General features: G+C 39.4%; 1 protein-coding gene across 1 annotated transcript; it reads right to left on the bottom strand.

Annotated features, from left to right (window-relative positions):
- Positions 1-1,030: 1,030 nt before the first annotated feature.
- mnd1 (meiotic nuclear divisions 1 homolog (S. cerevisiae)) lies at positions 1,031-10,766 on the bottom strand. The gene is made up of 7 exons (XM_071532832.1): positions 10,668-10,766; positions 9,735-9,800; positions 8,061-8,118; positions 6,145-6,293; positions 4,626-4,700; positions 4,185-4,299; positions 1,031-1,119 (listed from the first exon to the last, which is right to left on the bottom strand). Exons 1-7 carry the CDS (start codon positions 10,668-10,670, stop codon positions 1,031-1,033), a joined length of 555 nt encoding a protein of 184 aa, XP_071388933.1. The 5' UTR covers positions 10,671-10,766.
- Positions 10,767-12,018: the final 1,252 nt, after the last annotated feature.

Genomic DNA, 12,018 nt, shown 5'->3' with positions numbered 1-12,018 from the left:
TTAAACATCACTTAACTGTCTAATCTACAGACACAAGGTTGACACAGGGCTGTGCTTATATGGTATATACACATTTGTAAAGTAAAACCAACATGTGCAAATATTTTCAGTGGAAATTACAGTGAGTGTTACTGTGCTTTTAAAAGGTACCTCTGTTTACCCAAGTCTGGTTTTATGTGAAGCCCAAAGGAAGGCAAGTTAGGGCAGGTGAATGCATGGATCAATAAAACCCAAGCTAAGCAGACTCAACATTGAAAAACACACTTTTGATTTCATATTTGACTTGGACTCAAGTACATTGACTGATGCAGCTTTTATAAAGTAGAACACAATTTTTGCAATCAAAAGACTGTGTTTCTAAGTTCCTTATGGTTAATTAACTGTGTTGATCCACTTATACTTCTTTTCCTGAAAAACCTGAAACTAAAAAACACAAATACACTAATGGTTAAAATAATGTGTGTAATAATGTTCTGGTGCCAAAGTGTCTCGACAGCCTGTTGCCTTGAGGACGCTTAGTGAACCCATGAATAGCAATCCCATAGACAAGAACATTGCTCACCAGGGAGAACAGGTCTGAGCCCATTGAACATGCTCACTCCAACCCCCTTCTTCAGGAGTAGACATAACACGGTGTCCTACAATCTCTGCATAGCCACACGCGGCTCTGGGAATACAATTAGTGTTTCATAGGGGGGAGATGGTTATCTGCAACAAGAGTGTGTGTGTGTGTGTGTGTGTGTGTGTGGTGTCCCTGGTAGTAAAAAAGCTGTGAGAAGAGAGTGTGAAGTACCGTAGGCAACTGGAGACAGCAATGAAGTGGAAAAGACAGCACCGGAGATTGAAAGTGAGAGAATGCTTGCTCTCCTCCTCTCTCGCCAACGATGGGTCTGTCTGGGGGATCTGGTTGTGTCACGCGTGTTTTAGGATATGGATCTCATTATGCGACTTTCACAGCCCATCATACCAGCTTAGGCAGAACACACACACACATGGGTGAAGGATTGACATTTGGCCATGGCCTCAGCTTTCAGTGCTCAGGGGAGGGGCAGATCCAGTGGGGGTACAGGTGGGGGTTGGGGGTGGGGGCATCTACTTTCACCAGATCAACACAGTCCACTGCCACAAATCAGAGAGCTACTCCACAGACTCAACAGAAGAGTTCACACAGAAGTCAAACAATTAATAGATCGGGGAGGCTCTGTATTCTAAGTATATCCCCAGTATGTTAAGATAAACTAAATTTCAAGATCACATGACCAGAAAGCCTCCTAATAACATGATTCAATGCTTTGTTACCAGTTTTCTAGTTGTTTTTTTATATTTAGATGTATTCATATATTATATTTAGAAAAACTTTTACGTTTTTAAACAATGCAATCTATATACAGTATAATTCCAACAGCTGAAAATAAAACTCTGAACTTTCCTGGAGCTGGGGCTCCAACAGCTGTTGCAGTGATTAGGCTTGGCAGTGAGCGTATCAAAGGGTGCAGAGGCAGAGTTTCTGTTGAGGGACAGTAACAGTGCGACAGTGTAGTTGTGTCTCTGGGACCACCAAAAACTTTAAAATAATACTACCATTTTGAATTTTAGCCTGTTATTTGTCATCCCTAGGCAGGTGTCATATCACGGGTCTGTGTTTTCTACTCTAAAAACCTCTTGTTAGCATTGCTCATTGAAACCAAGCAGTTCTGCTAGCCCCAAGCTAAAAATGCTAACAATCTGTTTTTTGCTTAACAGAAGCACCAATACAGAATATTCATACAGCGGCAGAGGTGAAAAATTAGACTCAAGCATCAAGATATCCCTTTAACATTACATGAGCCAAACGGAAGTTCATTCACATTGCCATTTCCTTTTCAGAGGACAAGAGGGTCATTTTCTGGTTTACTGCAACTCTGATCTGATCTGATCCCAGTTCACTTTGCATCACACTTTCATCTAAATTAAGGATCCAGCTCCTTTATGGCTAATGAATAATACTCCTGATGTGAAAGAGGTTACATCAAAATCATAAGACAAATCTGACCTTTACTGAATTTAATTGGCTTAATCACAGGATTTCTCTAACGTTTACCTGAACTGGTCAGATGAGCCACAAAACCTAGATACTTAAATTAAAATTATCTCAAAAGATCAAACAACACAAATTAAGAAAAATCCAGAGTATGTTTCAAAAGTTAATCAAAAGGGAATAAAAAAAATAGTCCATGACACACTATCTCTTTCCAAAAGTTAAAAAGCCTAATTCAAATAATTACTGTGTTTCTTGAACATGAAAGTGTCTTATTTGGACTAAGAGTAGTCCTTAGTAGATTAGTCCTGTTTGAGAATTACTTGCCTGCATGTTCAAATGACTATTGTTAATAGGGATATAAATGTTGTCTAAAGCAATGACAGAACTGTGTGTAGCCTGACCGCTTAATAGGGATTCCTGGTGGCATATTGGGAGATGAGAGTAAACAGACCGAATAATTTAATGACACCATAAGTCACATGGCTACACAAAGTAACACACGCAGCTATCACACAGACCGGATAATTTAATGACACCATAAGTCACATGGCTACACAAAGTAACACACACCCCTATCACACAAAAGTGCCGACAGATAGAAGACTGCGACATACACACAATGCGGTGCAGTGATTTCTCTAACCCCACTAATAGCCGCTCGGTTCGTGCAGCCATACCAGAGAAGAGGTGTGTAAAAATAAACAGCTAATAAATCAGCCGTGGCCATTGGCGTTCCCTTCATGTTGTTAAAAGCTGTTAATCCCAACCCCCTGAGCTCAGAGGTCAGATGTTGTGATACAGGGTAACAGCTCGGTTTTAGAGCACAAGCTACTAGTAGAAGCAGCAAGACCAGATAGAAGAGGCCTCTGTTGCAGCAGTAAGAGCATTCAGAGTGTGTAGAATATGTATTGCCACTTCCTAGTTATGTTTTTTCCTATGTGAGTGGGTGTTTTTGATTTGTGGCCAAGCTTGGTGCAGCACTGGATTTTGGATGTCTTCATTGGTATCATGTCCACCCTCTTTCCCTAGAAAGAGGGTGAAAACAAATCCCTGAACACTTTATAGAATTTGTTAATGTTTGCCAAACTCTTGTTATGCGTCTATAAAATATCTGACAATTTAATGTGTGAGGCCGCAGTGGAGCAAGCCAGCACCCAAAGTACAATTTTGCATTTATGATCTAGTGTGATAACACGCATGGTAATGAATTTGAATAGTATGGGAGCTACTTAACTGGTTTGTTTCTTGGACGCCGCCCAACCCTCTCCAGTGGACTTTTAACGAGACATCCTGACTGAGTGCCAAAGAAACCGCCGTCTGCCACCTGATGTTCCACTCCAGTACTCCATCTCATTCTTCTATTAATCTAATCCCATTTAAAACCCCATTCATTCTCAACCTAATTTTTGCTAGCATAGTGTAATGGCTGTAGAAAAATGAGACCATTGCAGAAAAAAGTGGTTTATTCTATGTGTTGCTTTCAATGTGTTTATTCTGTGTCCCTGTATTATGAGACATTATATGAATTTTTATAATATTATAGGCGAACAAATACAAAGACCTCAAATCAAAATATAATTTATTGTGATATTTTTTGTGTGACCGATGAAAAACAAGACTAAGAGTCTAACAGCCCCGCTACGTTGAATTTTGTCTGCAGTCTAACTCCCTGCGAGCCACGTGACCTAGGGCTGGGCGATAATTCAATATTATCGTTTATCGTCTTTCAGTGGAATCATATCGTGATGATATGAAGATATTTTAATATCGTGACACACATTTCTGCTGTCTAAATTGATGATGACAAGCAAATTTTACTTAAAAACTCTCATAAAATGAGGTATGGTAGGAATATTATTTGAATATTTCTGTTTTGTTTGACATCACACCTAACATTACCATTCGGTTCAATGAGATGAACATTAATTTGATTATTTAACGTGATTTTGCATACATGAACCATATCGTGATATATATTGATATCAAGAAAAATCCTTATGATTATCGTGATATTGATTTCAACCATATCGCCCAGCCCTAACGTGACCCATAAAGTGGCGAACAGAGCGAGCAACCGACAATACCACCCTTGGAAAAGACTTGATTCATGCTTAAGCTTCCAACAGACTTTTTGAAAAATCAGCCAGGTTGTGTTTGTACTCACTTATCTCCTCAATTACTTCTGGGTCACATTCTCTGTACTTCTCTAACTCAGCTTGCAACTGGGCCCGCTCCTCTCTCAGAGCCTGCAACTCCTTCAGCAGAGAGCTTCGATCCTTCTACACACACACACACACACACACACACACACACACACACACACACACACACACACACACACACACACACACACACACACACACACACACACACACACACACACACACACACACACACACACACACACACACACACACACACACACACACACACACACACAGTTAATCTCTGAAAGATCAATTTCCTCAGTCATATTTATTCTCATATAGCCATGAACCACAATTCATTTTATATAATTTATTTCATTGAGAACTTATTAAAAAAAAAGGTATTTTTGTATTTTTTTCCCGTTACAAGGTAAGCAAGAGTAGGTAAATGTCCTTACTGTATCTTGACGTCCCACTTTCGCTTTTTCAACCGCTTGCTGTAGAGATACTTTCCGTTGTTTTGCCTCAGAATGCTATAGAATAAAAGAGAAATTTGTAAATCACACCCCTACTCACCCCCCTCCCACATTTTGGCCTTGATAACCATACATGCTTTACAGAGCCTTATTTTCCTTCTTTTATGTCATAATATTAAGCACACAAATGTACATTGTTGTCTCTTAAATAGACAATGGCTCTTTAGGATCTAATGATTAACTGCTCTGGTATCTCAATAATGTCTTTCTATTGTTATGCTTATGGATAACATATCATTATAATGTGGCTAAATGATATGTAATTATATCATTACATATCATTTAGCCACAGATTGTTGCTTTACAGAATTTAACTTGTATCCCAGAAATCTGCGACAATCTGACAGCCAGCGTTCTCTGAGTAGTCACCACCCTCTCACCATCTGTCTGCTGTGCAACAGGAGAGGGAAGTGGGTCATCACAGAAGGGGAGGAATTCAAACTTGCCGTAACACCAATTCTCTGATAAATGCCACTAAGGGCAACATTAGTTAGTTAGTTTATTGTCCCCGGGGGGGAATTCTTTTCCACAAAACTGGACATCACACGGAGAACCAACAATACACTTTACACACATCATCACACAACAATAGCAGACAGTAACTGTGCATCACAAGTAGAGCTGCAACGATTAATCGATTAATTGTCAACTATTAAATTAATCGCCAACTATTTTGATAATCAATTAATTGGTTTGAGTCATTTTTTAAGAAAAATAAGTCAAAATTCTCTGATTCCAGCTTCTTAAATGTGAATATTTTCTGGTTTCTTTACTCCTCTATGACAGTAAACTGAATATCTTTGGGTTGTGGACAAAACAAGACATTTGAGGACGTCATCTTGGGCTTTGGGAAACACTGATCCACATTTTTCACCATTTTCTGGCATTTTATAGACCAAACAACTAATCGATTAATCGAGAAAATAATTGAAAGATTAATCGACAATGAAAATAATCGTTAGTTGCAGCCCTAATCACAAGGAGAGCCAACAATACACCTTCCACACATCATCACACAACAATACCGGGCAGTAACAATACATAAAGTATAACACAGCAGCACATAATAGTGGTGGGCAAAAACAACATAAAACAAGTTTGTGCTGTCGCAGCAGAACAAGCGCCAAGTTAATTGTCACATGAGAGATTTTTAATTGGAATTCATAGTTAAATTTAATAATTACCACTTACAAGTATTCTTTTCAATCAATTCTCACTTTGCATTGCCATTCATTAGGATACTGGGCGTTATGTTATTCACCAGCAAGGCTGGCATGAAACGGACACCAACTGCTCTCAAGACAGATATATCACTGAGGTTTATCCCTGTGCTGGATACAGTGTCTTGTTCTATATTCACTATGATTAGTTTGGTAAAATCTGCAGCTTTTGAGGAGATATGAGGTCATGAGGGTCTCATATTAAAACCTAGTGTTCTCACCTGTTTTTTCAACTCCTCCAGTTTGTGGTTGCGAGCATGCAGGGCCTTGCTGGGGAAGGACCAGTAGTAGTTGGATGTACCCACTCGTTCACAATCCACCATATTGTCATCCACCAGGCTCTGCAGGACATCCTTCACAGACATGGGGGCTTAAGACAGCCGGGAGAAGAGAGCGCTCATTGCACATTACTGGTCCACATCCTTCATTTTGCATCATTACATTGCCTTTCCAGTGGAGTTGATTTGATTTGCGGATAGTTGATCTGATTTCTGGACCACTGATTTATGGTGGAGTTATGACCAGCAACAAGCTCAGCAGACCTTTGATTGATTCAGCAATATAAAATTTTGCTAGAGATCGATCTTTTGGGAGGTATAAAATTGCATCCTACTGGGGACTGTAAACTTACAGCTCAGCACCAAGTTTGCACTTCAGTGCTGTGTCCCATTTCTACTGTTACCAAGACGTTCTGCTCAAATGTTCACAAAACTAGACCATCTGCACACATCTGCAGCCTATCTGGCCATTTTGCACGTATCTGAGTGAACATAGCATGGGGAGGGTGTAATAGAGCAAGAGTTACATCTTGAGCAGGATCGGTGGTGAAATGCGATATTCCCACACGTCTGCTCAGCCTATCCGCTGTAAAACTGAAGGAGCTTATCTGTTGTGTTAAGTGCTGAGCTGTGCCGAGTCCAGGGAGGATGTTGAACAGCATGGAAAATAAAAACAAATGCTCAGTATGGGCTAATCAAACTCTGCATGCTCACGATTTCAGGGAAGTCTTTTTCCAGTCTTCAGTCTCTTTCCTGATCACATCTTTTGCATTGCTTTTTATTATTTTCAGCTGCAAACTATACCACTTCCGAATGGTTAACATTATCTTATTACACTCACCCTCCTTCCTTACTCCACAAGTCCCCACTCATTTCTCATTTGAGCTGAAAACATTCCCCTATCCCCCTCTCTCTCTCTCACTTTCTCTCCCCCTCTACAGTAAAATGTGCCCATAACACAGATCTTTTGCTACCCCCTCCCCCAATCGCTCAGTAACTACATCATGCCCAAGTAAGGGGTCAAAAACATGTGCTTTTAATCACAGTCTCAAGCAACCAGATCCAGTTTCACCAGATTAATGTTGTGTCCACTTTTAAAAGAAGTCTTTCTTTTGTGCGCCCAAACACAACACATTTCTGTTCCTGTGTAAGGCCGAGAACTTTAAAAGCAATGCTTGTATTTTTTTGTTGATAGTTCCTTGTTACTCATTAGTAAAACTCTGTTGTAAGGTTGTGGTAATGCAATTTACTGAAAAACCTAAATCGTTCAACAGTATTCTGCACTATGAGTTTACGACCATTGGTAGGGCTAGTGCTGCTTATACATTTACAAACTACATATAAATACAGACTGGAATGGCCGTGGTGGTCCTGGTTGCCATGGTAATACTGTGGTCATGTCACCATGTTTTCAAGAGTGCATAAGGGGGCATTGCCTGTTGATAATGACTGGATGTGCTTTGGGGAGAACATTATGGTAATCTTCTTAAAGTATTCAAGAAGTATCTGGCTCCAAACATGGCAAATGTGAATTTTAGAGTCGTATGGTATTTTTTTTCCCAGAAAGCACTTCAGTGTCGCTCAGACTCAGCCCCACAATCATTTATTTATTTATTGTTTTAAGGGGAATGGTCTGTCCACTCACCTTTAGCATTTTTTATTTATTTGATCAGACAGTTGGAGACAGAGTATGGGAAGCACAGGTGAGAAAGACCGCACATACTTTGCTCCAGAGGCAGGAAACTTAAACCACTTGACTAGCTGGGCATACACGGCCCAGTCATTTAAAAACTCAGTGTTAAATCAGGTTTCACTTATAAAAATGTCCACCTTGTTTCTGTGGATGAATCGTTACTCACTTATGCCTTTTGTCTTGGGGGCGATTTTCTCGATGTCTTTCAGCTGAAACACATCTTTCTAGAAAGAGAGTGAGAGAGCATAATAAAGGAAAAAAGGAACTTTAAATACTTGGAGTATGCTCCACTTTGCTGTATCTGCTAGAAAACATCAGTCTGTGTTATTACTGTATGTTTGATATGGCTAGTGTACTTATGTGATAGAGTCGTTTTTATCGTGTAGACAAACATCAAAGAGAACAAGGTAAAAGGGGGCCTGAAACAAGGACATTAGTAAGTATATACAGTATATGGACCTCTAAAAATATAAGGACACATTGAATGTTTTGGTTTTATACTGTTATTGCCTTGAGATATGACATAATACATCAGAGGTTATAGCTCCATTTTATTTGTGCTACATTTGTAAAATGCAATACAAACTATGAGTTTATGGCTTCAAACCCTAACCCTCTTATCACATTGTGAAATGACCCAACGGCTATGAGGTTAAAGTGCAAACTGCCGGCTTTAACTTGAGGGCATTTCCAGCTCTATTAGGTAACAAGCTAAAGAAAGATCTCCATTTTTGTTGATGGTTCCCCCATTTCAGGGAGCCTAAATATATTTGAACATATAAAGATCATACTTGTTATTTGCATCTACTAAAAAGTGTTTTCTTATGTAATCAAAAATTCTTCTGTGCAATGATTTCTAGAGGCTTGTAACCTTTAACTGACTTTATGTTTTATTGCCAGGTTTCCTGTTCAGTCTTTTCTGTATTTCCTTGCATCTCTGATGATTCAACTGGGACTTCACATACCAGAGGTATCAATCCAACCTAAAATCACAATTTCCCTGGTAAATAACTAAAGACATGTGACAGACATGGGACTGAAAAACCTGTTTAAAGGCTCATCAACATATCTTAAATGCCATCAAATTACATCTGAAATTGTGTGCAGTACTTTTTTGTAAATTTTGATCTGTTTAGTTCAGACAAATTTGGAGATTAGGTATTTCTACTTTTTAAAAATGCTCAAATGCTATGCTCAAAATTTACCCACCTCATCTTAACATTTGAGCTCCCATGTCTTATGACAGCCTATGGTTAATCTCACTTTGCTAGGCTAGTTTACAATTTCTACAGCATAGCATAGCACAACAATGGTGGGTTTAAATGCAGTTTCTACAGATGAGTGTGCCTGAATGAGTTTATACAGTAGGCTATATGTTTGTGAGCATCTATGTGTGTGTGTGTGTGTGTGTGTGTGTGTGTGTGTGTGTGTGCAAGATGTGCATGTGTATGAAAGAGAGAGAAAGAGAGAAAATTATGTAGGCCTATTACTTTTAAGACCAACGCTAATATCTGTTGCAGATTTTAAAACTAGAACATAAAAGCTCCTCAATCTCACTAGAGTATACTAGTTTATACAAGTGTACTAGCCATTTATTTATTTATAGCGGTCTGTTACAGTGTGCTATCTTTTAGTTCTTATGAAGAGTGGGCAGCCTGAATCATTATTCCCCTAAATCAATATTTTCCTTTGTCAGAAAATAAAATGGAGAGATACAGAGCAGTAAGAAGTGTGATTAGCTTTTGAATCGATGCAGTCAAGGTAAACCTGGACTCACAATAAATGGCTCACAGCGCAAAAGACACCCTGATATCATTTGTTCCACCTGTATCCAACTTACCGTTTCAAAGAAAATCTCCATCATGCGAGTTCTCTTCTCCTCCAAACTTAGTCCTTTCTTTTTTGACTGTAAAATGAAGGGAATGGTTACTGCAACCTAAGGCACAGTTGCATAATTTCAGTGTAGGCATCTTATTCTACTGTGATTGATTGATTGATTGATTATGCAAGGGGCAGGTAAACACTGTATGAGGGATTGATTGATTCACTGATGGATTTTATTTCAGTCTCATGCACTCAAATTCCCCAGCCCACACAAGTAAACAAGACACGATCTATACAGCACTTTGCAATATGCATGTATAACAAACATATTCCAAAACAAACATATTACACAAAGTACAACGCTGTCAGTTTTCAGTTCATTTCTGAAGCACATCTCAAGTCTTTCATAACCGTTTAACCAAAAGGAATGTGCAGAAGAAGTAATTATAAAGCACTCTTCTCGGCTCATCGTTCAAAGGACAATAGAACAGAAAATTAATTCCAATTTCAATTTCTTCAAAATAACTTAGCAGACAAACGTTGTCCTCTGGTGTGCCACTGAGTACTCCTTTTAATAGTTAGCTAATGGTACTGACCTTACCGGATGTTGATGTTGTTTGTATGTGTGTGTGTGTGTGTGTGTGTGTGTGTGTGTGTGTGTGTGTGTGTGCATTTAACTTGCATCACTTACTTGCAGCACTGTCTGAGTGACATAAAGCAGCGCTAGGTCTATAAATGTGCTTTAAAAATATGGCAGCGTGTGTGTGTGTGTGTGTGTGTAACTACCGTTAACATGGTACTGCTGTTAGTTCAGCTAGCTACTTTGACCGACTAGAGTAGCTTGCTAACTTAACGCTAGCTTAGCCACTTTAACCGGTAAGTTGGCCTCGCTCGTTTCTGCGCCTCTTTCACAACACTTGTAGGTTAAGAAGTACATTAATTTGCTTACCATTTTACTGTGTAGACTATAGCAGCAACGTCCACTAATACCAGTGTGAGGAACTTGTGAGATGCCACCTGAATGCAGCTCTGCTTTCACATCCGAACAAAACAGTAGCTCACTGAATTTCCCGCGGAAGCCTGTCACTGGTCTATGCTGCCTTCACTTGCTCCTCGTCAGCTCCTACTTCCGAATACGCAAGAGGTAAATAGGAGTGGCCGCGTATAACAAACAGGACAAACTGTAACAAAAGTAGTTTTGTGCAGATATTGTTTTTTCAGACGTCGAGGGGCACAGAGCAGAATGAGAAAACACACATCAGGCATGTTATTGACAACTACATTATTTATATAGAATGTCAAACAATAATATACAATAATAAAACACATCACTTTTGCCAATAATTGTTTGAGGTTCCATGCTCTCCCTAAACGTCACATCTCGGCTACTCGGGTATCATAGAAAATCCCCACTTTCCCAGTCATGTTTACCAGCTTGTTGGGCAACATGCGACTCGTAATTCTCTCCAACTGTACGTGAGGGCAACATTGTTTTGATGGGGAGGAGGGACGTTGTTTGACTTTACCTCATGATGTTTTGACGCCCTCTGCTGTCTACAAAAGGCAGTTTCTTCATATAGGTTACGAGCCAGGACAGGGCAGGATAGGCCTGCACTGTCAAATGTACCAATTTCTGCAGGCCTATTGTACAGGGGAGACCTAACAATATAAAAATGGACATCAGTTATGGGATGCTGTGCAGAGTTTTTCATGGGATTTTCTTGCACTGATGCTGGAGACACTATGGAGAAATACCAAGCCTCCAACAGAAAAAAATCCTATACCAGCATACACCATATTAATTAAGGGTTCAAGCCCCGTTGGGGCTGAAACCCTATTGTTTTTGTGCTGGTTTATTATTATTATTAATGTTCATCCACGTTGGCGCAAATTCCCGTGAGCTGGTACTTATTAGTTATTTTTCCGCAATAAATGCAGCTTATTACTTGCCTGGTATCCAGTCCCTATGAATCGCAGTCTTCAGCACTCTTCCAATTTGCATGGCGATTCATGCGGTTCAATTCATAAGGTTCAAAATAATTCATGGCGATTCCTTATGAATTTCCATGCAAATCGAAGAGTGCTGAAGACTGTATAGGGGGCTGGATACCAGGCAAGCTTATTACAACATATGATCAGAACTAAACACAAACTCAATATTCTTTCCTATGGGCACTTTAATTCCATTTGGCATCACAAATTTAAACATGACAGAGGAAAACAATAACTTAACAGGAATGTGTAGAAAATGGATGTCTGAATTCAGGAAAAAAAAATATTGATAAAAATGAAAATTGTGT

This window comes from Centroberyx affinis, unplaced genomic scaffold (assembly GCF_046629955.1).
Source record: "Centroberyx affinis isolate AG114_WGS23_722 - 3 ecotype Tasmania unplaced genomic scaffold, CSIRO-AGI_Caff_v1 ptg002256l_1, whole genome shotgun sequence".
Classification (NCBI taxonomy): domain Eukaryota; kingdom Metazoa; phylum Chordata; class Actinopteri; order Beryciformes; family Berycidae; genus Centroberyx; species Centroberyx affinis.
Note: the sequence above shows the minus strand (reverse complement) of the source record. Positions and strands in the feature narration are given on the sequence as shown.